Source organism: Boleophthalmus pectinirostris, unplaced genomic scaffold (assembly GCF_026225935.1).
Source record: "Boleophthalmus pectinirostris isolate CB_2022bp ecotype Guang Dong unplaced genomic scaffold, ASM2622593v1 HiC_scaffold_20, whole genome shotgun sequence".
NCBI classification, from domain to species: domain Eukaryota; kingdom Metazoa; phylum Chordata; class Actinopteri; order Gobiiformes; family Gobiidae; genus Boleophthalmus; species Boleophthalmus pectinirostris.
In genome coordinates this window covers 32,701,855-32,729,305 of record NW_026571153.1, presented here as the reverse complement: position 1 = coordinate 32,729,305, position 27,451 = coordinate 32,701,855, and the positions used below count along the sequence as shown (strand labels likewise).

Sequence of the window (27,451 nt, the reverse complement as noted above, 5' to 3'; positions counted from 1 at the left end):
TCTTCGGAATTTCCCCTGCGACCGCCCTGTCTCTCTCAGCTGATCTTTGTTGTTATAAAGCTTGTGTGCTCAGGTCCGCCACTTGTTCTGATTCACCATGGGCTCAAACTCCTCCACTGTCAGCTCCTCTCCTCTCAACTCCTCTCCTCTGAAGTGCCCCATCTGTCTGGACACCTTCACTCAGCCCGTGTCCACCCCGTGTGGACACAACTTCTGCAAGGGCTGCCTGGACACATACTGGAGTGGCTCTACGGTGGTCAAATGTCCTCTGTGTCAGCAGGTCTTCTCCAGCAGACCACAGCTGAGCACCAACGTTCTGCTGAGGGACCTGCTTCCACCTCAGGTAGGAGATCACTGACTTTACTTTACAGTTAAGACCAGACACGGCAGGGAAATCTTACTTTCTAAATATCAGTTTGAAATTTCTCCTATTACAACATTTTTTGTCTTTAATGATTTCAAATAAAATAAGGCATTTTATGTGTAAAAACAGACTAAATTGATTATTTCTGGAACATGTTAATCTAAAAAAAAATGTTTCATTTCGTTGTTATATTACACACAAAAAAATATAAAGAGTTGATTTTGGAGTTATTTGAGTAAACTAAATCTACAACTGCTTCATTTTTAGAGTTAAAGCATTATAACACTCAAACTGTGTTTAGGAACTGTATTTTAACTGTATCCAAGTGTAGTGTTTGAATAAGTCTTCAGTGCACACTACATGACCCTCCTCTGTCAGTGGAGTTCTCTCTGCTCCTGTTTGGTTTCTCTTCCATTTTGTGCCAAAACTCGTGGCAGAACATGTGCCTAACTCTCAGCGGTGTAATCCTCCTCAGACAGCAGAGTGAACAGACAATATTTCAGGAGCAGGGGAGCAGTGAAAGACATGCCAGTCCCATAAAGTAGTCAAATTTATTTTTAAATGTCCAATATTACACAAAATGGACTCTTGCGAGCTTTAAGTCATGTTATTATGCTGTTACCTCATCAGAAGCAGACTTGGAGTTAACCTGTTACCCTGAGTGCCACTTACAGCTGAGGCCTCAGAGCAATTTAATTTTCTCTCAATATGACATGAAATGAGAGTAGTTTACTTTTAAAAAAGAAAACACCATCAAAATAGTATCTGTCAAATCTATTTTAACTGTCAAAGCATTTGTCCTTTCACGTTAGAATGGACTAGTCAGTGTGACCCTGATTTGAACATAATCATACCATAATCCTTATCACATGTAATGGATGTAAACAAAAATGTAATTGTACTAGCAAAAAATAAAACTACGTTCAAATGTAGTTATTTAGTAGGTGATCAAACTAATAAGACCTGTTTCCAATCCACCATAATTCAAATAAAGAACAATGGGAAAAACATGACAATAAATATAGAAAGAAAATACAAAAAAAGATATGCAGGTATGTTTCTAATAAGTACATTAAAGGTCCTTTCACTATCAAGGACCACGTCACAAAAGTGGAATATGATAAGATGTTTATTGACGGTGGATAGATGTGATGCTGGGGGGGGGCTCAGGGTGGGGGCTCTTTCTCCAATACAGAAATCCAACTGATTCAGAATCCCCCTCCTTAAAGATGATGTGTTTGGACAGAAGGATGGTTGAGAGACACGGGTGGGAGGGGCTGAAGAGAGCTGACACAGCGGTGATTTCAGGATGGCCTTATAAATGGGGCTTGTGGGTAACTGAAGGTGTGGTTGAGATGAGTCATGTTTGAGGTGTGGTCCAGCTCCTGAATCTCAGTTAATCACATTAACTCCACATATTGTGCAGAACTGACTCTTGTGAGTGTTGTCATGTTATAACTCTGTTACCTCACCAAAAACAAACCTGAATTTTTTATTTGTATTTTTTTTATTCCAACTTCTGAAGTCACAAAGCTGTAAGTTAAGAGCTACTTTTTACCTTTAGTTCAGGAAAGATGGGCAGTTACAGAACTAAAATTATCCAAATGATTCTAGTGAAAGTGTAAGGAGTTTAAAAACACAGTGGAGCACTTCCTGTATTACTACATGACATCACCAAGTGGTGTTTTCTGTTTGAGAGAAGAACTCAGCCTAAATTCGCAGGGTTTGTGTGTTAAACGTGTGTGAATGAAACAAAACACAACTCTGTCTGTCTGTTTATGATGAAGAAACTACAATAGCACTCAAATAAAATAGTTTAATATGGAGCCTTTAAGAAAAACAGTAGATATGTGGAATTAAACTGAGATAAATGAACTAATGTCACATGATGACGTGTCCACACACAGGACTGTCCACAGGCCTCCCCCACTCAGCCCTCCCCTCCTCCTGACGTCCAGTGTGGGCCGTGTGCAGTCGGGGGCAGGAGTGTGCGGGCGGTGCGCTCCTGTCTGCACTGTGAGGAGTCCTACTGCTCTGAGCACCTGCGCGGCCACCAGAGGGAGCCCCAACTCATGGTACATGAACTGCTGAAACCTGTGCACCGCCTGCAGGCCAGGTCAGAACACACACACACTCATAATGCAGGATTACTCATGTGTGAATGAAACAAAACACAACTCCAGATATGTTTTTGTTTTCTAATCACAAGAGTCAGTTTTACATAATGTAGAACATGTAATGCTCTTCCCTCATTAGAAACATTCATACAGACTTGAATAGAGTAACCAAAAAAATAATAATAATAATTTTAGTAAGAGTACAGATACTTATACTTAATATAATATATAAAAGGGTTTTAGGGAAGTACTAATTGTTTTAGGGGGAAAGTACTGCCTGTTTAGGGGGAAAGTACTGCCTGTTTTGGGGGAAAGTACTGCGTGTTTTGGGGGAAAGTACTACCTGTTTTGGGGGAAAATACTGCTTGTTGTAATATCCAATTTATAATTTGATCTTAAATCTGTTATTTTCAGACACAAAAATGAGACAGACTAAATCATATCTGAAGAAGAGCTGCAAGACACACAGATGTTCAAATCATTTCATATTGTCAGCCTAAACCTTTTGTCAATTACTCTTGTACTCATATATTTTATTTAAAATATATATGTCAGTGGAATTCCCCTGTCCTGCTGTTTGGTTTCTCCTTCACTTTGTGCCAAAACCCGTGCCACATCTCTCAGTATTTCAGATTCCACTCAGCAGGTTTAGACAAAAGCACACCACAAAGGAGCACTGCCTAAATGGAACAACATATTACCCGATCATTAGGAGTGCTGGTATCTGATATCACATTGTTAATAATATTGGTTCAGCCGATATCCAGGTTGGACATATACAATGATGTAATAAGACTATTTACATGTCTGTAGTTACTTCAGAGATACATAATACATTAGGATCAGTTTAGGCTTATTTTATTTTAGTTTTAAAGGAAATAAATTCTCTTTCAGTCTCTGTACTGGTATCGGTTGATATATCAAGTATCAGCAGATACTTAGGCCCTGTTTACACGTACACGGGTGTTTTTAAAAATGGAGACATTTCCCTTCGTTTGTTCCCATTTTTTTTACACGTGAATGGAGAATTCGCCTATGAAAACAAATCTTTCTAAAAACTCCGGCTAGAGTGGAGATTCTGGAAGACTATGGTTTGACATTTGCATGTAAAGTGAGATAAACTGAGTTTTAGGAGCTGACACGCTGAAAACCTTTCCTTTTTGTTATAATGATGATGATGAGGAAGCATCAGAGCAGCAGTCACATTTCTCCTGGTGAAACACTTTTCATGTGTTTGCATTTGCACACACAGCTGAAGGATCAGATCCATGACCAGAGACCAATGAGCTGAGGTCAGTCATTTTACCACTTCTTTAACAGATCTGTGGAGAGGCGAGCCCACTCAGTAATGTAAAGTTTTCAAGGTATTTGTGAGTAATACTTACAACTGTAATGAAATAAATGCTACAGATTTGAATCTAATCCAGGTGCTGCCCACAGGCTTGTAAGTGAAAACTTTTTTGAAAACGATGCTGTGTGCACAATGTTATTTTGGAAAACAGAGAGAGGGAAACATTTGTTTCTCAACATACCCGACTATGTGTAAATGTAGCCTTAAAGCTATAGTACTGGGATAAGTATTGGAACTGAAAAATCTGGATCAGTGCATCCAGTCATCTACTAATTCTGATGCATTCTACAAATGCTTACTATATTTCACTTCCTTCACATTTTTAAATAGTTCGGGTTGAAATTGGCACTAGGGACTAGATCTTATTCCAGGTCTAGTGTTTCCTCTTTCACCTGCCAAAACTCCTGCTTCAAACCCCAAGACTATGCCACAAAAACAGAACATATTACATAATGAAAATCTAGTTTTGCTGTATTTTTGCTGTATTTTCTTCAAGGGCTTACTATATTTCACTTTTTCATATGTTTTCAATTTTTTTTAAAAGGTCAAGATTTGCAAAAGCAGAACAACATATTATGTAATCATCAAACTACAAACTACTTTTTCTACAAATGTTTGCTATATTTCACTTCTTTCACATGTTTTAAATAGTTTGTCTTGAAATTGGGTTTAGAAACAGAATCATATTCCACATGTAGTGTTTGTATATGTTTTAAAGTGCACATTGCATCACCCTGGAGTTCCCCTGTCATATAGTTTAGTTTCTCTTTCACTTGGTGCCAAAATTCGTGCCAGAACTGGTGCTTAACTCTCAGCGGTGTAATCCTCCTCAGACATGACTGTGCTGCCTAAACACAGCAGCATATTACCCATGTTTGTTTCTGTGTACATCTTTAAGTGCACACAGGTGACACTACACCAAAACATAGTTACTCTAATGTAACATTTCATTGATACTTTGCAGCATCGCGCTGGGGTGTTCTTGTATGTTTATAGTAGAATGTTGAGCAGTTACAATGAAGACACACTAGTCAAAAAAGAATGAGTGTTCATGGTCCTGTTTAGGTTTTTGATTTCCAACAAAAAGGAGAAAGCGACGAACTGAAAAACTGTTCGCTAATTCTAGCATGTGACTTTAATGTTCTGTGCAAGAGACTTGTTTAAAGTCATCACACTGGTTGTAGTTGTGGTTAGAGTTTGTTAGAATACAGATTGGGCCACTGGGCCAGATTACTGTAAATCTAACTGAGCTTCAGACAGAGCAGAGCCTACAGTTGTAAAGTATCAATTCTATATTCTATATCTGTATTTTGTGTTTTTCCTCGCACTTCAAACTGCCACAAACCATGATAAGTATTTAGGACAAGTACTATCCCACCAAACCAAGTGTTGTTGTGTGTGCAGAGTGTGTAAGCAGCACTCCTCTCCTCTGGACCTGGTGTGTCACGATCACCTCACGGCTGTGTGTGTGACCTGCATCAGCTCAGAACATCAAGACCACAGATGTGTTCCTCTGAAGAACCGCCTGAGGAACAAGAAGGTACCACACTCTCACCACACCTCCCACAGGACACAGGGTTAAACCAAACGCTGGGTTTAAGTGAACATAGATAACCCGCCTCTAAACAGGAAGTGAGCATGGGCATGTTTCCAGCACCAACTTACTCTGGTTTCAATTCACTTTCTAGTGAAAGATCGTTGTCTCTCTCTGTAACTGCCAGTGTTGGGAAAGTTACTTTAAAAAGTAACGTTTGCCCCTTACTTGTTAGTTCTTTAAAAAGTAATCCCTTACTTTACTTAGTTACACACTATGGAAAGTACATTTTTATGTTACTTGTTACTTTTTGGTGGTAAACTCCATCTAAGGCTAAATACGGCACGAGACTGATAGTCGACAAGAACCGTAAGGGAAATCTGAAAAGAAGATTGAAGAGAAAGTTCAAGAGGACGTGAAACCATCAAGAGGTAAACAGGGTCAGCGTAGCGCGGAGGATCCCCTTGAGGGACGTCTTCCCTGGTGTCACTGGTCCCTGCTGACCTCCGAGGTGGTGCACCACCACCAGCTCTGGGTCGGTCAGGAAAGGCTCGAGGGGTGTTCTGCAGCTCCTCCCGCCAGGACCTCACCACTTCCCGGAGCCATGGGTGCTCACTGTGCTCTCTCTGCCCAGGTTGGGATGGGGCACCCTGCTCCCGGCGTGACTGTCGACCGGGGTGGACTGTCCTCCCCGACTGTGACACGCCGCCAGGGCAGGAATGGGCTTCGTACACAGAAAAGTAATGTGCTGAATTGATAAAGGAACTACGTATCGTTACCAAATTTTCTGTAGTAGCTTGTTACACTATTTTCACCTGAAAAAAGTCATTGCGTTACACCCAACACTGACAACTGCTACATGATCCTGATTTTAATTTCAATATATGACCATTAATAAGAGACAAATCAGGTGCTTTCTGTCCCCGTGGTCACTCCCGCTAACATTACCTGTCCAGTCAGAACCACACGCTTTGAAAAAAACTTTGCAAAAATGAGTTTATCTGGAGCCACCATTCACATCCAAAACAAACATGGCTGCTTACACATAACAAAGTGAAAAAAAACTACATAAAGAATTTAGAAACAGTGCACATTTTTACAGAATCAACAATCGAAGCACCAAACTATGACTTCTCAGGTAAAAGAAGTTATACATTTTGTTCTGAATGTTATGAGAATTTTCGAGAGGAGATGTCTTCTGTACTGGAGAGACACGAGCCACAAATGAGCGGCTGTGGTTGGACCGTCTCAAATTTGGACGGCGGTTTGTCACACCTTCAACAGCCTTACTCCTGACTGGCTCTTTGGTTGCTTTGATACTCCTCGAAATTCCAAATATGGAACTGGGCCTGAAATTTGCCACATAACTTCCAGCCTCGATGAACTTCATTTGACTGGACGACGTCACACTCCCCTGGTCCACTTCTACAGGATACAGGATATGGGTTAAACTGGCGATGGAGAACTTTTTAAAGCTTCCTGGAGGACTAAAGGGGGATGGGAGGAGGGAGGAGAGATGGAGTCTGGAGGATAACGAGGAGAGTGAGTGAGGGCAGGGTCTGTTGGACTAAAGGGAAGAGTGAGAAAGAGGAGTGCAGCATCAGGATGATTAAAGGGGGGGTCTCAGGGGAGAAGATGGACTGGACAGACTGAAGGGGAGGAGGGGCAAGGTCTATAGGACTAAAGGGGGAGAGTGAGCGAAGAGGTCTGGAGGACTGAAGGGGAGAGTGACAAGGGGCAGGGTCTGAAAAACTAAAGGGGAGAGTGAGGAAGGAGGAGGGGTTGATAATAATGTATTCTGTGTGGCGCAGGCTCAGGTGGAACAGGAGCTGGGTGAAGTGCAGCAGAAGATCCAAGAGAGAAGAGCCCTGATGGAGAAGTACACTGAGACCGAGAACATCTTGGAGGTAAAAAAAAAACAAACACACTGTTCCACTGCTCTACTGTGATTTTAAACTCCATACACCTTCACTAGAATCATTTGGACGATTTCAGCCCAGAAATTCCAATCTGTACTGAACAAAAGGGAAAATGTAGCTATTAACTACTTCTTCATGAATCACAAGTTGAACCAGAGCATTTTGAGCTTAGGAGATGTAAACAGACTGATAATATCTGAAGCATGTGAATGAAACAAAGCACAAATAAGTATGTTTTTGATGAAGTAACAACATTCTAAAATGGCTAAAAGCTGGAGTCAGTTTTGCATAAAATAAGACCTATAAGACACTTTTGGACTGGACGGATTTGCTCTAAAGCAAACCAGTGGAAAGATGCCACATACCTGTTTTGCTTTAGTGCATGAAATTGATTGTGTACAGCCCCTTTGACCTTCTCAGTTTTCCTATGAGCATTTCTCTAAAGTCTTGTGTGGATTGTGGTTGCAGAAGAACGCGGTTTCAGATGTTGCAGACGTGATGATGCTCACGGGGCTGATGCAGGAGCTTCTCAAACTGAAGCAGGCGGCAGTGGTGGCTGCACTCCTCCATCTGAAGAAAAAGAACTCAGACCAAACAGAGAACATGAAGAAGAAGCTGCAGACTGAGGTCCAACAGCTGGAGAGAAGACAAGGGACGCTCACGAGGCTGTCCCAGGCCGAGGACGGACTGCACCTACTGCAGGTATAAGATATGTACTGCAAGTACAAGATATGTACTGCATGTACAAGATATGTACTGCATGTACAAGATATGTACTGCATGTACAAGATATGTACTGCAGGTATAAGATATGTACTGCATGTACAAGATATGTACTGCATGTACAAGATATATACTGCATGTATAAGATATGTACTGCAGGTATAAGACGTATACTGCAAATATAAGACATGTACTGCAGGTATAAGATATGTACTGCAAATATAAGACATGTACTGCAGGTATAAGATATGTACTGCAAATATAAGATATATACTGCAGGTATTATTCAAGACTAAACTATTGTCCCATGAGTTGGAAATTTGTCTTCGTCTATCAATCCATGCTGCCAGGTCTTTTTGTTTCTTATGTTTTGATTTGTAATTTCTGATAAATAGCATGTTATTGATGAATGTCCAGACATGTTGATGGACAGTGAATTTGTTATGCTCTGGTTTGACTCTGGGATGGAAAAGTGGAACTTGGCTCTGGTCTCCACTCAGAACTTTCATTCCTTTATCTTGAGTTTTTATTTTTCAACAAAACACCTGAATTTTTATTTGACTAAAGTATCTGCATTTAGTCCTGGTGTAAGTCGATGGACATGTGTAAGTTTTAGTCAGTGCTCGTGGCTCTGCCTTCTTCTTCTTCTTCTTCTTCTTTTTTCTTCTTCTTCTTCTTCTTCTTCTCTTCTTCTTCGCTCACCCATGTTGGTGGTGATCCCTCAGAACTGGGCGTCTCTGGGAGTAGCCCCACACCTGGAGGACTGGTCCCACATCAGTCCTTACAGTGACTCTGCAGTGGGGACGTCTCGGAGCGCTCTGCTCAAAATACTGGCGGAGATGGGTGTTGCAGTGAAGGAGGGAATGAAGGCTCTGGAGACTAAAGGTAAGCTCTCATTTCCACGCTCACGTCTCCTTTGATGTGAATGATCCAGGACCTGATCTGTGCTTGTCTCCACAGAGGTCAGGAGAGTCCGGCAGTACGCAGGTAAGTACCTCAAAATATTCACTTTTAGTTTCAGTTTCTAGGAGCTCCACATTGGCTGGAGCCAAACACTCCCTCAGTCCACTTCTATCTACAGTGGATGATTTTCACTATGACACATTTAGTCTTGTTTCATGGGACATGTGGAGATCTGTTTCCAGATCTGCCTCCACAGGTGTGGGTAGGTGTGTCCCGAGTAGCAGTATTCTGATAGGAATGTTCCGCAGTGTGGTTTTAATAGTTTTGTAAATAAAGTCCCTTTTGAGTTGAAGGTGTATTTTTATTCTTTTCATGGTTTGGTGATTTGTTTTATACGGTGCTGTGTTCTGCAGTGCAGGTGACTCTGGACATGGACACTGCTCACACAGCCCTGCAGCTCTCCTCTGATGGCAGAGAGGTGTGTCACGCTGAAGTAGTCCAGACCCTCCCCGATCTGCCCCAGCGCTTCGACACTCTCACAGGGGTGCTCTCCAAACAGGGCTACTCCTCAGGGACCTTCTACTTCGAGGTCAGACACGACACGCTGCCGTTTCTCAGCCTCACTCAATTGTGGTATTGATACTTTGCAGTCACATCATGCTGGGGGTGTTCTATATGCATCTCTATGGTGGAATGTTCAGCTGTTACCATGGAGACACACACTGGACACATAAACAAACACAGTCAAAAAAGTTTTTAGATAAATGTAAACCTCAAGAAATGAAATGGATTTAAGCAGCACATTTTCAGGAGTCAGTGATCAATACGAGCGTTCATGCTCCTGTTTAGGAGTTTGATTTTCAACAGAAAGATGAGAGTGACTACTGAAAACTGACTGGATAATGCCAGCTCGATTGTGACTGTAATATTATGTGTAACATAAAACAAATCATAAGCACAGATCTGTTCACCTCTTGTAGTTGTAGATAAATCAGCTCTTTCTGGTCAGACTATGTTCAAACAAAGCTCAGATTCAAGTTGAACTTGAGTAACAACTTCAGACAGAGCAGTGCCTACAGTTCACTTTACACCCCCAATGCTGATGACATCAGCTGCAAAGTATCAGTAGGTGCTTCTTCAGCCACAGGCTCTTGGGATGGTCTGTTATTGAGAGACAACAGTTTGGAAGTTACCACTTCCTACAAATACAAATGAATAAATGTTGAAATGTTGTGAAATAATACAATATTCTGAGCTGTAGAGTGAAGAATTATATTAAAGATGATAAATTGTGCTTGTATTGTTCTAATCTTTGACCCTTGTGGATCATTCTGTTATAATTTGGACATTTTAAATGACAGTCTTCATCTCAAACAACTTAATCAAAGAAACAAATGTGCTGAACAGTTTGCAGAATAGTTGTGATTGAAGAGAGTAAAGTGCACACACATTTCTGATCCTGGACTCATATTATGTTCTGTTCTGCAGGTCCAGGTGGAGGATGTTGCATCTTGGGAGATTGGAATTGCCTTGGAGACAGCGGACAGAAAAGGTCCGATTACACCGCACCTCAGCACGGGCTTCGCCGTCCTCACTCTCCTGGACGGCACCCTGACCGCCAGTGACCGCCCTCCTAAGGAGATCCACACCCCCCACACCCCCCAAAAGATCGGGGTCTTCGTCAGCATCGAGGAGGGTGAGGTGGGCTTCTACGACGTCACCCACAGCACACACATCTACTCCTTCACCAGCTGCTCCTTTCCTCGGGTCAAACTCCACCCCTACGTCAACCCGTCCCCCCAGCAGAGGGTGAGCGCGGGCAGGCTGCTGCTCACAGCAGTCACAGACTCCTGAAAATGTGCTGTTTAAACCCATTTTGTATTTTTTAGTATTCAAACGATCTAAAAACTTTTATTTGTCACCATAGTAACTGACAGAGGTGGGACCAAGTTGTTGTTTTGCGAGTCTTAAGTAAGTCTCAAGTCTTTGACTTCAAGTCTGAGTCAAGTCCCAAGTCAAATACAGACAAGTCCAAGTCGAGTCTTGAGTCACTGGCCCATAAGTCTAAGTCAAGTCCAAGTCATCTGCTTTGAGCTTCAAGTCATTTCAAGTCTTTAAACCAAAGTATAGATTAGTATTAGTATTAGTATTAGTTTAGATTTCTGCAATTTAATTGAATTTTAAGCTAAATTGTACTTATAAAGTCATATTATATTTATTTATAAGTATTTATAGAGTATATAAGAGTAGTACAAATGCAAACTTTTCCTTTCTAAATGTCTTGACAAGACATTACAGTCAAAACAGAAATAATTCATAATGTGAAAAGTGCTTTTCAAGTCTTCTCAAGTCACAGGCCTCAAGTCACTGACCTTCAAGTCCAAGTCAAGTCCCAAGTCATAGTCCATTTTATCAAGTCAAGTCTCAAGTCCTAAAAATAGTAACTCAAATCTGATTCAAGTCCAAGTCACAACTTGCATGTCCCCACCTCAGGTAACTGATGAACATTTCTCCATACACATACATGTAGAACCCCCTGGGGATGTCACTGCAAAGTATCCATATAAATATTAAAGGAGCATTATGTAGTTTTTCTGGTGGAATGTCTGCCATCTACTTGTCCCCCTGGATTTATTGCTTTATTGCTTTGTTTGGAATGTTCCACATTATGGCATTATACATAATTATCTCCATGGAGATAGCACCCGACGTCATCAGACAATCTAACAGGTCAGACCTGTGAAATGTTTCAGTGTATTTTAAAGCAACAAAAAATCTCTTATTAGTTGTATGTAAGATAAATGAAATGAATGCCATACTGTGGAACATGCAATAACGTCTCCATGGTAACTGCCCCTCCACAACTCATTATTTAATATTCTGCATTTAGAAAAGAGTTCTAATAAAGTTCTTTCCTGCTCAAAAACATACCCATAGAGAAATCCCACCAGAAATGTGTTTCACACATCTACTCCTTCACCAGCTGCTCCTTTCCTCGGGTCAAACTCCACCCCTACGTCACCCGTCCCCCCAGCAGAGGTGAGCGCAGGCAGGCTGCTGCTCACCATGTGCACCCCACAGCCAATCAGACCGGTTCAAGCTCCGATTCAGACTCAGACTCAGACTCAGAGATGGAGCTTGTAAGCACACTCATGACTTATGAGGGGCAGGGCTCTCAAAGTACCAAAATGTACAGGTTCTCCGCTTTATCTCAGGGATTGACACTTTGCAGCTGATGTCATCAGCATTTCCTGGTGGGATGTGATGCTAACAGTAGGCACTGCTGTGTCTGAGGCTTGTTTTGTTTTAATACATTTGACCAGAAAGACTTAGTTGGAACTAAAATAAGCAAGATGAATTGTGCTGTTAAACAAGTCCTGTACTCACAGTCATAAGGTAGCTAGAATTATCCAACAGTTTTTCACTTAGGCACTTTCACCTTTTTGTTGAAAATCAAACTCCTAAACAGCTCCATGAACACTGAACTGATCACAAACTCCTGAAAATGTGCTCTTTAAATCAAGATTTTTCGACAATCTAAACACTTTTTTTGCAGTGCTTGCTTATGTATCTTTGTGTCACCATGGTAACTGATGAACATTCCGTCATACACATACATGTAGAACACCAAGCTTGATATTCACTGCAAAGTATCATTAATATGAATGGAGCATTATGGTACTTTTCTGATGGAAGGTCTGCACGAGCTTGTCATGGATTCATTGCTATTGCTTTGCATGTAATTATCTCCATGGAGACAAACACCAGATTCACCAGCCCATTTATAAGTCAATCTGTGAAGAAACTCTAAATAAGCAACAAAAACTGGAATAGAATTGAATACATGGATCCTGTATACGACTGAAATACCCTTTTACCAGCTCAAACATAAATCAGAAATTGTTTCACATATGAAGCTCCTCCATGTTTTTAAAGTTCATCTGCCCTCATCGTAACTCAGATGTTCTGAGTTCTCTTCATCCTCTGACCTTACACAGAGACATGTCATCAGGAGCTTCTTTGACTTGTACATACATGTTCCACATTATGATGAAATGATTCTAACTGCAGCACCAAAGCTACGATCCACTGTACATTTAGTTTATTTAGAGAGATTCTATTACTTAAACATCTATGGATATGTGTTCTTTTGAATCTGTAACATTCTTTAAAGTTTACTGATCATTCATAAATTATATTGTTAGATTATTGTAGCATGTATTTGTTAATGAATAATGTTAATTTATATTTTAAATACAGGTGTAATGATGCCCTTTTGTACTCTGTTGCTGCAACACTGCACTTTCCCCATTGTGGGTCCAATAAAGATTTAGTTCTCTTATTCTTAAGGGTCCAGATTATTAAATAGTAATCCTGAAGTTCAGTCTCTTGAGTTACCAGCACCAATGCAAACAAATGTGTGCTTTTACTGTTGAAAACATACTGCCTGGTCAAAAACTGAGCTCACAGACCAGTGCCCCCTATAGGAAGAAAACCGCATGTGCAGGACCATGTGAAGAAGGCTGAATACACTGACACACGAAGCCTATATCACACTTTTGCCCCCCTCAGGTGAAGTGACAGCAATGACTTAAAGCAATCATTAGTTGCTTCACTTTGTTTGTAGAATAAAAATGAGCCCAAACTCGAGATTTCAAGCTTTATTATCAAAAGGGTAAAGCATGTGACTCAACATTTGGTGTGAGAGGTCACTGTGAAGAGGAGGTGAACCCACAGAGCACACACAGTCTGAGTCCAGTCTGAGGCCTGTCTCACACAGGGCTGTCATAGGAATGATCCAGTACTGACAACAGTGACAGTACAGGTGGGCACCCCTGGGTGAAAGGATGCGTTCACATGCCAGGCTCTGAGTGGGTGAGTCCGAGGCACGGGTGCCTGTAGGGGGACAGCTGTGGAGGCTCAGGTTTGTGGACAGGAGCCGGTGCCGCACGGAAACAAACACAGACAGTATTATGGCTTTAAGTGTCCTACTTCCCCCAGTGTGTGCAGCTCCAAGACCAGCCCGGCCCACAGGCCTTTGGCGTCTGCTATGTGCCCCGCCCACATCGTCTGTGAGTCCCGCCCACATCATATGTGAGCCCCGCCCACATCTGCCTCACACAGTCCTTGGAGGGGCGGGCACACCAGAGCAGTCCTCCCTCCTGAAGGGGGAGTATAAATCAAGTTTCTGCTCCAGCAGCTTCATATGGAGCTCTCCTCACACTTGGCCAGTGGAGCTGTGGATTTAAACATGGGCAAGCTGAGCTCCATGTCCAGTCCATCTGTGAGAGTGCCCCCCACAGGGTCCGTGAGAGCGCCCCCCAGAGCGGGCTCCTTCTCGTCGCCCTCCCCGGCCTCCCTCCTGTCCCCTTCAGGTGTTTCACGCTGGCTCGTCCTTGGATCCATAAGTTCTGCAGTGGAGAGACTGGAGCCCAGCCGGAGGCGGCTGCCCCTCGAGTTACAGTTTGAGTATATCCCGTTGCCATTGCCATTGTTTATGTAGCTGTTGCTGTGGTGAGCACCGTTGCCGTGGTTACTGAGCAGGGTGGTGCTGGTGGTGGAGGGGGCGGTGCCGTTGCGTTTGTCTGTCAGGGGGAAGCCCTCAGAGAAGAGGCTGGTGCTACTGGGGGACTGGGGCGTGGCGGAGGAGCCCAGGAGATCGCGGCCCTTCTCCGAAAGAGAAGAGTCAGGCAGGGGCCCGGCTCGCCTGGGGCTGCCCGGCCTCCGCAAAACAAACAACAGCACCAGTGCGCCACAGAGCAGACCCAGCAAAAACACCAGGATGTAGATGGCCAGCACATGCCGACCGCCCGCCAATGCCACATTTCCTCCAACGGTAGGATCTGCCAGTGTCAGCTGATAGGCCGCTCTGCGACAGGGGGTGGGCTCAGTGGCGCCAGGTCCCGCCTCCTGAAGGTGAAGAGGAAGGAGAGTAAGTACACTGAAGCACACATGAGCAGAGCACACAGCTGGCAGGAATACCTGGCAGGTGCAGATGTAGGTGCCCAGGCTGTCCTCACTCACTGTCACCTCCAGGTCTGAGTGGTGCTGGCGGGTGAGGCGGTCAGGGGGGTGCTCCCAGGAGCAAGGCCGGGGGGACAGCTGCACACAGGGCAGCAGCACCCGAAGGCCCAGTACCACCCGCTTCTCTGTGAGGGAAGGGGAGCAGCGGCCTGGGGAGGGTCAGAGGGGCAGACAGTGAGGGAGTCAGAGGGGGTCAGAGAGGCAGACAGTCAGGGGGGTGGGGTCATGTGTAATTGGTCATTGGTTTAGAGAGTACCTTGTTGTGGGTCACACATCTTCAGGGCCTCGTCGATCATGTCTCCAGCTTCGGGCCTGTGAAAGACGACACAGTGGTCAGAGGCAGGTGCTAGTAGGTGCAGTGTAACAGGAGGAGACAGGAGCAGACAGAAGCAGACAGGAGGCTGCAGTACTCACAGTGAGCTGGAGGCGGCGCAGGTGCTCTTGGAGAGGTTCCACTCACACCCCAGACCTCGGGCTCGTGCACACTCCTGACAGGTGCGGTACAGTCCACAGCCCTCGGACGGGAGCAGGGCCAGAGAGCGAGGACCGCCTACCAGCACACGACCCTGTACAACACACACGCCCGCTGTTACACCCACGTTCTGTCATGTCGAGCACTCTGCGAGCGCATGTGACAGGAGCAGACACATGGAGACACGAGGAGACGTGAGGAGACAGGAGGAGATAGGGCATAGACAGGAGGAGACAGAAGGAGACACACAGAGACAGAAGGAGACACACAGATACAGGAGGAGACACACAGAGACAGGAGGAGACATGAGGAGACACACAGAGACAGAAGGAGACAGGAGCAAATAGCAGGAAACAAGAGCAGACGTGAGGAGACAGGAGGACACACGAGGTGACACGAGGAGACACACAGAGACAGAAGGAGACACACAGAGAGAGAAGGAGACAGGGGCAAATAGCAGGAGACAAGAGCAGACAGGAGGAGACCCGAGGTGACACAAGGAGACATGAGGAGACACAGACACAGAAGGTGACACACAGAGAGAGAAGGTGAAACACAGAGGCAGGAGGAGACAGGAGAAAATAGCAGGAAACAAGAGCAGACAGGAGGAGACACGAGGTGACATGAGGAGACACACAGAGACAGAAGGAGACACACAGAGACAGGAGGAGACACACAGAGACAGGAGCAGACACACAGAGACAGGAGGAGACACACAGAGACAGGAGGAGACACACAGAGACAGGAGGAAATAGAAGGAGATACAAAGAGACAGAAGGATGCAAGAGGAGACACACAGAGACAGAAGGAGACACACAGAGACAGGAGGAGACAGAGAGGAAGAAATAGAAGGAGATACAAAGAGACAGAAGGATGCAAGAGGAGACACACAGAGACAGGAGGAGACACACAGAGACAGGAGGAAATAGAAGGAGATACAAAGAGACAGAAGGATGCAAGAGGAGACACACAGAGACAGGAGGAGACACACAGAGACAGAAGGAGACACACAGAGACAGGAGGAGACACACAGAGACAGGAGGAGACACACAGAGACAGGAGGAGACACACAGAGACAGAAGGAGACACACAGAGACAGGAGGATGCAAGAGGAGACAGGAGCAGACAGGAGGAGAAACGAGGAGACAATAGCAGAGAGGAACATTCAGGAGGAGGCAGAAAACAGGAGAAACCAGGAGCAGGTGTCATAGTTTTCAATTAAAGGTACAATATGTAACTTTCTGGAGATGTCAGTTTGTGCAGTGTATGTCATGAACACACAAATGCTCCATCCAGAACGCACAAATCATTTACACACAAAGAAAACACATTTTTCTGACATGTCCAACCAGGAAACACTTGAATGATAGACTTGGTGTTGACCTGGTGCAGCAGGATGTTGTTGAGGGGCTCTGGAGGGCTGAACAGAGGAATCTCCTGGAGTAAAGTAGCATTCTGAGCCACTACTGCCACCCGGTGGAGCTCCCCCCGATCTGCACCACAAACACAACATCAGACCATGATACATAGTAGTAGTAGTAGTAGTAGTAGTAGTAGTAGTAGTAGTCGTTGTAGTAGTTGTAGTAGTAGTACCAGTAGTATCAGTAGTATTAGTAGTAGTGTAGCAGTAGTAGTAATAGTACTAGTAGCAGCAGTAGTAGTAATAGTAGTAGTAGTATTAGTAGTAGTAGTAGTAGTAGTAGTAGTGTAGTGTAGCAGTAGTAGTAGTATCAGTAGTAGTGTAGCAGTAGCAGTACTTGTAGTAGTAGCAGTAATAGTATTAGTAGTAGCGGTACTATAATTAGTAGTAGCAGCAGTAGTAGCAGTAGTAGCAGCAGCAGCAGCAGCAGAGGTAGTAGTAGTAGTAGTAGTAGTAGTAGTAGTAGTAGTAGTAGTAGCAGTAGTAGTAGTAGTAGTAGTAGTAGCAGTAGTAGTAGAAGTAGCAGTAGTAGTAGCAGTAAGTAGTAGAAGTAGTAGTAGCAGTAGCAGTAGCAGTAGTAGTAGTAGTAGTAGTAGTAGCAGTAGTAGTAGAAGTAGCAGTAGTAGTAGTAGTCAGTAGTAGCAGTAGTAGTAGTAGAGTAGTAGTAGTAGTAGTAGTAGTAGCAGTAGTAGTAGTAGTAGCAGTAGTAGTAGCTGCAGTAGTAGTAGTAGTAGTAGCAGTAGTAGTAGTAGCAGTAGTAGTAGTAGCAGTAGTAGTAGTAGTAGTAGTAGTAGTAGCAGTAGTAGTAGCAGTAGTAGTAGTAGTAGTAGTAGTAGCAGTAGTAGTAGTAGTAGCAGTAGTAGTAGTAGTAGCAGTAGTAGTAGTAGTAGCAATAGTAGTAGAAGTAGCAGTAGTAGTAGTAGCAGTAGTAGTAGTAGCAGAAGTAGCAGTAGTAGTAGCTGCAATAGTAGTAATAGTAGTAGCAGTAGTAGTAGTAGCAGTAGTAGTAGAAGTAGCAGTAGTAGTAGTAGTAGCAGTAGTAGCAGTAGTACTAGTAGTAGAAGTAGCAGTAGTAGTAGTAGTAGTAGTAGAAGTAGCAGTAGTAGTAGCAGTAGTAGCAGTAGTACTAGTAGTACAAGTAGTAGCAGTAGTACTAGTAGTAGAAGTAGCAGTAGTAGTAGTAGAAGTAGCAGTAGTAGTAGTAGTAGTAGAAGTAGCAGTAGTAGTAGTAGTAGAAGTAGCAGTAGTAGTAGTAGTAGTAGAAGTAGCAGTAGCAGTAGTAGTAGAAGTAGCAGTAGTAGTAGTAGTAGAAGTAGCAGTAGTAGTAGTAGTAGTAGAAGTAGCAGTAGTAGCAGTAGTAGCAGTAGTAGTAGAAGTAGCAGTAGTAGTAGTAGTCAATTCAAGAGCTAATTATTAATTAAAGCCTAATAGATAAAAACACAGAATATGTAGGTCCCTTTTAACAGTGCATTGCTCCCCCCGCCGTCCCGCCGCCCCTGTCAAAACCCGCCGCCCCTGTCAAACCCGCCCCCTGTCAAACCCCGCCCCCTGTCAAACCCGCCGCCCCTGTCACCCCCGCCGCCCCTGTCTCACCTGTCCCGATGTGCAGCAGCGCCCTCCTGCTCTGCCCCTGTCTCTGCACCAGGCTCACGGCCAGCTTGGTGTAGCGGACGCCCCTCCGCACCAGCAGGGGCGCTGCGATCACGCTGTTCTCCATCAGGGGGTGGTCTCGCACAAACGTCAGCACTTTGTCTGGGAGTTTGAGGGACGAGTCGAAGCCCGACGCCCGCAGCTCGCTGTCCAGGCACTGAGGACACCACACGCAACCAGGTTATACTTGTCTACATGTATATCTACGGCGGAATGTCCAGCCGTTACCATGGTGACACAATGCACATATCAGCAGTGACGAAGGAAGTATTTCATGCAGATTTTGAGAGAGGAGAGAAAGAGAAAGGAGAGAAAAGAAGAAAGGCAAGAAGAAAGAGAGCAGAGAGAGAGTGAGAGAAAAGTGGAAGAAAGGAGGGGTATAATACAGGTGCAATGAAGTGGGGGGGGCGATCGGGACAGAGGACAGACACAGAGAGGATTGTGGGTAGTGAGGGGACAGTGCAGGGACACAGGAGGGACAGGGGCGAGTCTCTGACCTGTCCAGGCCGGGGGCTGGGCACTGGCTCGGGGTTGAACCAGTTCTCACACTTCTTGAGCTCTTTGAAAGGACCGTCCAGGACTTTGTTAATGTCCGACAGACTGAAGACACACACGGCTGACACGTCTGCGCCCTCCCTGCAGGGGGCGCAACAGGACAAGCTCAGGTTTGATTTAAAAAAACACCTATTCTGCAAAATCCCACGTTATTGTTGTTTCCTGTCAGGTGAAGGTTCAGAGTGAAGCTGCAGATGAGCGAGAGTGACTGTGTGGACTTCTGAGTGTTAAAAATCATGTGTCTGAAGTATTGCAACACATTTCTCAAATAATAATAACACAGATTTGTCTTGCATCTTTTGACGACTTTAGAGTCTCAAAGCGAGACATGGTGACACAGGTGCACTATGTAACCTTTTAGGAGGATGATCTACTACCCAGTGGTCTCCATAGAGATGTTGCTTGCTTTGCCTGGAATGTTCCACAGTATGCCACAAAATGAATCTATGTTACAATAAGTAAATTACAGGTATTTTTTTTGTTCTTCTTAAAAATTTACATTCTCATGGTCAGCATAGTTGCCTCTCCACAGATCTGACTTGGCCTCGAACCATCCACCAGAAAAGTGACACAGTGCACGTTGAAAAGTTGGTGAAATCTAAATCAAAAGTTATTTCATGATTTTATGGATCTACTTGTATTTTGTGTCTATGTGTTTTATAGTGTTTTGTTTGTAAAATGTAGTTTAAGGGTTTTATCCTCAATGTCCCAGTGTCCCAGTGTCCAGGTCTCACCACTGAGACGAGAAGAGCCCGTAGAAGTGAGTGCTGCTGGGGTCCCCGGGGATGTGCTCTGTGGTGAAGACATCTGTGAGGACATTGTAGCGCTGTCCACTGGGCTTGTCCTCACACACCAGCTGAGCCTTCAGGAAGGTGGTCCAGCGTTTCTGCAGGGTCTTCATGCCCCCCACATCCGACTGGGGACAGGAGAGACAAGTGAGACACAGGAGAGAGGGAAGAGACAGCAGAGAGACAGAACTGACAGACAGACAGACAGTTTCTTCTTTATTTCCATGTTTATACACTGTCGATTCTCACTGATGGCATCAGAACTATGAATGACACATGCAGACTGTAGTACACAAAAATAAACTCAAAACAAACAACAACAAAAAAAGAGATGGGACAGTGGCAGTACCTTGCAGACCCGAGCCACACGGGGCACTTTGACCTTGGTGTAGAGCTCGTACTCTTTGGACACTTCAGTGAAGAAGAAGTAGATCTTATCATCATCTCCACGCGGGTTGTTGTTGGGTGACTGCTCAATGAACGCTGAGCTCACGAACTCTGGGTCTGTGCACACACACACACACACACACAGGTGTTTAACACATGTAACACAACATACACAACACATGTAACACAACACATGTATGTTTACACACCAACTTTGAGTCTGCACACACACACACACACACACACACACACACACACACACACGTTTAACACACGTATGAGCATGACGCAGACTGTACTGTAGAAATGAACAGGGAGTGAACATGGGCGCGTGAACGGCTTCATCAACTCTGGCTCCAGTTCACTTTGAACTGAAAAAGTGTCTCCACTCTCTCTGTAACTGCTGTTGTCAGGCTTAAAAAGCCTCAGTGAGCTTCATTTGACTGGAGCTAAACCTTTGTACACGTCTTTATACAGTCTGTAGTTGTCCACATCTGTGCCTGTGTCGTCATGTCCACTGTGCATGATGACCAAAGGCATACACAGATGCAGCTTATGTCTTTCTCTAATCCACCACAATGTCCACACATGTGTCCACCCTCCTGTCCATTCTAATGGTGCCCAGTCTCTGCAGACTGCACGTCTAGACCTGTGTCCATGTCCATTCTTATGTCCACCCTTGAGTCCCCCTCACAGACTTTTACCAGTTCCCCTTTGGATCTCTGTACCTCTAATGTCCACGGTCATGTTCACACTTATGTCCTAAATGTCCACTATATGTCCACTCTTATCTGTCCCCTCATGACCCCTGACAGACAGTACCGTTAAGCCAGTTGGTGGACTGCTCCATGCGGATGCGGTTCTCCTCGGGCCCTGTGGCTCTGGAGATGTCAAACAGAGTCCCCAGGAAGTTACTGGTGGCTGCAGTGTACAAGGTTCCTCCTGGACACAGAAAGAGTCAAGAGTTCAGTACAACAAAACCACTCAGAGTGATATTTACAGAAACAGATCAGTTACTATTGCTGGATGTCATATCATAATATTCTATAGGCCAATATTTAATACAGACGGGTGTTAAAATGAAATGATCTGTTGTAACATTTGTGAATTTACTTGGTGGATATTTCTTATGCAAATTTAGTGTAAAAAACTGGAAAACTGCCCCCATCTGGGACCATGACATCATCACATGCTACAATCTGACAACCACTGAGGAGACTAAAACTATAAAGTCAAGTGAAATGGCTCTGGTGCTCTGTCCCTGCGAACAAATCTAGAGTCTTGAAAGTTGAATAAATATATATAGTTGAATATATATTTAGTTGAAAGCCATTCTAAAAAGAACTCTCAGACTAACTCTTATCTCATACTAAATGCTCTGATGACAAATCCTAACACTTGATGTGATGAGATGTGATGTGCTGCTCTTCTTTAGCAGGTCACTTCACATCTGGACTAAACCAGACACAGTCCTGACCTGCCATCACAGCCGTGTAGTGCTGGCTGGGCTCAAATGGACACTTGCTCTTCCCTGTCTCCATGTGGATAGCCCCGTCCTCTGTCCTCTGCAGGCTGAAGGACGCCACATCCTGGACAAGAGACACAGAGACACAACAGGGACGTCAGCACAGACCCACAATATTCAGTCCAAATATACCACCATATGTTCATTCATGTATATGGGCAAACAGTCCCATGTCCAGAGGTGGATCATACTCACATTCAGTGTGTGTACACGTGCACGAGTTTGCTGCTTATGACAGTATTCTGGATTTGGTGTTGCTCTCAAAAAAACTAAACAAAACAGGACACTCATATCTCTGTGTACATGTGGAATCAGAGTAACCGGGACAAGGCTTTTTAAGGCTTTTTAACAACGTTTCTAACAACAAAAATGAAAACATGCATTCAAGTAAGAACATGAGACTGTTGAGACTCTGTCACAGCTTCAGTTAAAGGTGTTTTTAACAGTTGGAAAATACAACACAGCCTCACAGTGTCAGTTTAAACAAAAGATAGCTTTATTTTGTTAGTAAGTATAAAATATTATTACTTAAAAGACCTGGTAGGAGTTTGAGTTGTTTGGGGAAAGTAACTGTTCCTGCCGTTTTTGTTACTTGAGTTCACTGCAAAAAACTAAATCTAGTCAAGTTAAGATCTGTTCATGTTCTAGCCTGATTCACCAGCCAGTTTCACTTTGTGGAAAGTGTCTGACCTCGCAGCATTAGGATTCATTCACTCAACGGTAGGAGGGTACTTTTTTATTTAACCAATTTCTGCTATTTGGTCGTGACCTATGGAATGCGGCAGAATGCTCGGTGGTGTCCAAGTAATTGCCGGCATAACAGCAAACAAAGCAGAGAGTGAACATGCCTGTGAACAATCTTTGTCATTTCTGCGAGGTGAACTTGTGAATTAAAGGTGCAATAAAAAATGCAACGTTTGTATTTGACAAAGGAAGTCCAAAGGAGGATAGAGTATGCAGTCTGCTATCACAACTCGGGTTGGTTCAGATCTTTGCTGACTGGCTGGTTCTTGCAAACCGTCTAGTGTATTCCGATTCCTGAACTAATCACTTGAGAGAAAAGAACTTGAGCCAGTGGAAAAAAAAAAAAAAAAGTACTATTCAAAGGTACAGATAAAAATACATCTTGCGACACTTAAACTTAAGAAAAACAACAACACTTTGCACTTAAAATAAGAAACAAAATTGAACGTTGCTTAAATTTAGAAAAACACTTATTCCTTTGGTAGATAAGTTTACTTGTCAGGTTGACTCAAATTAAGTAAAATGTTCTTAATTTAAGTCATTTTAACTTATCTAGATATTTGTGTTTTTTTTTTTTTCAAGTTTGGAGAAATCAAAATACTGTGTCTACATGCAACAGTATCCTGGACACTCTGAGAAAAACCCAGTAAATGTATCCTGGTTTCTCATAACCGGGATACTGGCTCATCCTGAAATGAGGATCCTGCATCTACATGGACACACCATAACCAGAATACTCCAAAACCCTGATCATAACCGGGATACTCGTATACACATTTACTCTTTATTTATCAGTTTCATTTACACCAGGTTTATTTGATAAACAGGGTGCTTGAGTCTGGGCTCTGATTAAATAAAACAGATAGAAAAGCAGACTCACCACAAAGGCACACTGTGGGTCAAATGCATACGTCCCGCACACATAGACCCGGCCGTCTTCCAGGAACTCCAGCAGCCGGATGTAGTTGTTACAGTCGGCCTGAAGGGGGAGACACAGGCACACAGATGAGTTACAGCTTTGGAACCAGGATCAATTGGTTTCACAATGATACAAAAATGAACAAAATAAAGCAACATATATATATTTATTTTTATATCTTTTGAATGGGAAAAAGTCCTCAACATGTATCAAGGATGAATAACACAACAAAATGAAGTTAAAAGTGTGACTGGAAACATTTTTGATCACATTTGACATCACATTGAAACATATTTGATCAAAAACAAACACATTCAGTTTCTCGTCGTCTCCTTCCCTAGCCCCTCCTACTTGTCTCCTTGTCTCCCTCCCTAGCCCCTCCTCCTGATCTTTAAAGCACAGGATAATTTCCATCAATCAATAAGTGTTGTAAACAGGTCATTTCCTGTCCTCACAGAGCTCACGAGTCATCTGAAACCTGCTCCCAAAAATTAAAATAAAAATAAAACACAACTACAGGTGAACCCAACAGCTACAACACACAGTATCCTCATACTTCTCCTTGCTCGCTCACAGTAAGAATGCATAATTTTGAGAAATAAAAATACACCAGTAGTTGAATTAATGCAAGCTCAGTAAATATAATGCCAAACTGTGGAACATTTCAGTCAAAGCAATAACATCTCTGGACACAAACTGGTAGGTCTGAAACACAAGTTAAACACACGTCTTTTTAAAGATGGACTCACCTCAGTCTTGCCTTTGGCGACACAGGAGCTCCTCTTCTCTGGGGGCACGTTCCATACGATCTGTAGACACAGATCTGTTAGAAGTACTTCTGTGTCCTGATTTTAAGTACATTTTTATTTATATAGCACTTTTCACAGACATATGTCACAAAGACACTTTACAGTTCATTATTCATTCACTCCAGACCTGGTGGTGGTAAACTACTATTGTAGCCACAGCTGCCCTGGGCCAGACTGACAGAAGTGTGACTGCCAATCAGCACCATCGGCCCCTCCGACCTCCCCCATCACTCACACACACACCACGTTCATACAAGGCATTGTGGGGGAAGTGTCTTGCCTGAGGATACAAAGAAAATTTTTGCCACTGGCGCCCCCCTGTGGAACCTCATTTTCCCAGTGGTTTCCCATCCAAGTACTAACCAAGCCTAACTACAATCACAAGTGATAATAAAAGCTCGAGTATCAAAATCAGTATCAAAACTGAAAAAGTTGAATTGGTGCATCCATACTGCTGGTGTAACAGGGCCCGACAGGTGGTGGGCGACCAATCACGTCGTAGCAAACAAATCAAAACAAATATGGCGACCAGCCCACAGAACTATAATAAAATCTGAACATGAACCAAAGATGGTGTCGTGTTGTTTTCAGTGGTCTGTGTTCATTGGCGCATGGGTCCAGAAAAAAAAATGTCTTTTCCACATTGACTTCCTCAGTACAGACAAGCTCCTCCTATCCGTGTGACGTCTGTAACGTGCACGGCGTGGAGCGTTTGGACCAATCAGAGCGAGCGCTGCTAGAAAGGAGCTAGCACAGGCATAGAGCAGGACTAGACTAACTCAAAGATCACATTTAGGTGCTTTAAGGATTAAAAACTGTCCACTGCGAAAGCTGGATGCCCTGACAGTCAAGCACAGGCAGGTTGAAATCCCCCAAAATGCATTGTGCTTCTACGGAAGAATTTTGGGCCCAAGCTTCCAGGAGCTGCAGTACCTGGAGCAGCCACTAGTTGGACTTGAGCCAGGACAGAGGGGGAATGTCTTACCCAGTTTTTATTATAGATCCATGGACAAGACAGACTATTCTTTCAGTGTCAAACTCACAGGACTATTTAGTTTGTGAAAAACATGGAGAAAGTCAGAGCCGTGAGCATTTGTGGACAGAGAAGATCTGTGTGCTTTTCTCTCACCTGGATTTAACTAATGTTACAATTTTTTCATCTCGTTTCGCTGTTGTGACTCTTTGACCAATCACATTAAAATAATCACCATGACGATGCTGCTTTCAGTGAGAGCTGTTCCCATGTGACCCATGTCAGGATCATTCTGCACCTTGTACCTTGGGGGTCTGGGTGGATGTGGTTGTTTACCTTGCGGGGTGGTTGGGTGGGATTGGTCGTGTCCAGCTGCAGCAGAGCATCTCGTCCTCCAAGGTAGAGCAGTCCAGAGTGTCTGTCCAGGAGGAAGACACTCAGGTTGGACACTCCAGCCAGATCTGACGGACCCAGGACAGTGTCTGTGGACAGAGACAAAACATCAGCATTATTTATCATCATTTTGAGTGTGAACTGATATGTTTAAGTAAGATGCACTTCCTGTTGCAACGCATTCACATATTTTACACGTTTCCATATAATTTTTGAAGCTCTGAGTCTCCCCCCTGCTCGCTTAAGAGCTGAGTCCTGGTTCAGTCCTGGTTTAGTCCTGGTTCAGTCCTGGTTTAGTCCTGGTTTAGACTTGGTTCAGACCTGGTTTAGACCTGCTTTAGGCCTGGCTTAGTCCTGGTTCAGTTCAGGTTCAGTCCTGGTTAAGTCTTCTGATTTAGTCCTGGCTTAGTTCTGGTTTAGTCCTGGTTTAGTTCTGATTTAGTCCTGGCTTAGTTCTGGTTTAGTCCTGGTTTAGTTTAGTCTGGTTTAGTCCTGGTTTAGTGCTGGTTTATATTGTATTTATGTTGGCAGTTTTGGTTCTGAAGACATTTATCCAATCAGAAAGCAGAATCAATGTCACATGACTCTCTCATTTGGGTTGCCAGGTTCAAAGCTGAAATCCAGTGTGTCCAGTGTGTTTAAACCTAAAATGTCTCTCTCTGATCTGAATGGTCACTCCCTAAACCTCAGCACCTGCACCAAACATGAGTCAGTGCTAGTGCAGCCTCTGCAGCTCAGGGAGGGAATTCTGAAGGTTCTGAGTTTTCACATGACTTTGTCCATAAACTGAGAATGAGACAAATGCAGGATGTGTCTCTCTATCTGCAGGTGAGGACAGATGAAGGTTCAATTGTCCACATCTTTTTAAAAACAGTAAACGTGACAGATACACACAGTTCCTTTAAACAAAGCAAAAATCCATCTCCTGTTGCACTCATATCAATATTCAGACAAAGCTGCTAAAAGCCCGTAACACCATGGTCCCTTTTCACCCCTCCTCTCCTCTTTTACTCCCCCATGTCCACTTCTCCGCCTGCCCCTCTTCCTCCTCTCCTGCTCTCCGTCCTCCCCCTGCCCCTCCCTCTCCCTCCACATCAATCATTCATGTGCAGGATCCATTAAACATGAGCAGAGGAGCAGAGACAGGGCAGGGGCAGTGACAGGCTCTGAAGTCCCCACACGGAGCCACACCTGCCCCCCCCCCCCCGCCCCCCTGGGTCTGGCTCGGCTTAGTCAAGCTAAAGACCTCATTTAGTCCCTATTTAGTTCTGGTTTAATGCTGATTTAATCCTGGTTAAGAATTGGTCTAGTCCTAGTCCTTGTGTAGTGATTTAGTCCTGCTTTAGACAGTATAGCCTGGTTTAGACCTGGTCTGAACCTGATAAATGCTGGTTTAGACCTGGTTTAGACCTGGTCTGAACCTGATAAATGCTGGTTTAGACCTGGTTTAGACCTGGTCTGAACCTGATAAATCCTGGTTTAGACCTGGTTTAGACCTGGTTTAGACCTAGTTTAGACCTGAATTAGATCCTGGTTTAGACTTGTCTTAGACCTGGTTTAGACCTGGAGCAGTGACATTCTGCAGAAGCCCACACATGCAGGTGCACTTATACATTTACACCTGCTCCCTCCCCCCTCCCACTCCCTGTCCACTGCACCTGTCAGTCAAAACTGACAGGGCGCAGAAAGGCAGGAGAGAGGCAGGCGAACGGCAGGCGAGAGGCAGGGAGGCGTGCGCAGGCCCCCCCCCACCCCACCACCCTCAGCCTCAGAGGAGCACCCAAACAGCTGCTGGTGCCTCGGCCTCACTCACACAGAAAAGACAGGAGAGTGGAAAATACTGCATGATGTGCCCTAGACAATTACAAGTCAGATCTACGG

General features: G+C 44.1%; 2 protein-coding genes across 2 annotated transcripts in view; one reads left to right on the top strand and one right to left on the bottom strand.

Annotated features, from left to right (window-relative positions):
• Positions 1–62: 62 nt before the first annotated feature.
• LOC110169047 (E3 ubiquitin-protein ligase TRIM39-like) lies at positions 63–11,035 on the top strand. Its single transcript, XM_020934549.2, has 9 exons — positions 63–343; positions 2,272–2,480; positions 5,237–5,372; positions 7,178–7,273; positions 7,754–7,987; positions 8,734–8,893; positions 8,969–8,995; positions 9,325–9,500; positions 10,400–11,035. Exons 1-9 carry the CDS (start codon positions 98–100, stop codon positions 10,763–10,765), a joined length of 1,650 nt encoding a protein of 549 aa, XP_020790208.2. The 5' UTR covers positions 63–97; the 3' UTR covers positions 10,766–11,035.
• A 2,522-nt stretch (positions 11,036–13,557) lies between these two features.
• Positions 13,558–27,451, bottom strand: part of sema4f (sema domain, immunoglobulin domain (Ig), transmembrane domain (TM) and short cytoplasmic domain, (semaphorin) 4F) — a 99,119-nt gene continuing 85,225 nt past the window's right edge. The window contains exons 2-15 of the mRNA XM_055156514.1: positions 25,514–25,659; positions 24,145–24,204; positions 23,357–23,455; positions 21,685–21,796; positions 21,030–21,149; positions 20,170–20,324; positions 19,767–19,948; positions 18,975–19,113; positions 18,421–18,634; positions 16,791–16,900; positions 15,350–15,501; positions 15,192–15,247; positions 14,894–15,084; positions 13,558–14,821 (exon numbers count right to left, since the gene is read on the bottom strand). Of these exons, the coding sequence (XP_055012489.1) occupies positions 14,114–14,821; positions 14,894–15,084; positions 15,192–15,247; positions 15,350–15,501; positions 16,791–16,900; positions 18,421–18,634; positions 18,975–19,113; positions 19,767–19,948; positions 20,170–20,324; positions 21,030–21,149; positions 21,685–21,796; positions 23,357–23,455; positions 24,145–24,204; positions 25,514–25,659 (2,444 nt within the window). The 3' untranslated portion in view covers positions 13,558–14,113. The remainder of the gene's footprint in view (positions 14,822–14,893; positions 15,085–15,191; positions 15,248–15,349; positions 15,502–16,790; positions 16,901–18,420; positions 18,635–18,974; positions 19,114–19,766; positions 19,949–20,169; positions 20,325–21,029; positions 21,150–21,684; positions 21,797–23,356; positions 23,456–24,144; positions 24,205–25,513; positions 25,660–27,451) is intronic.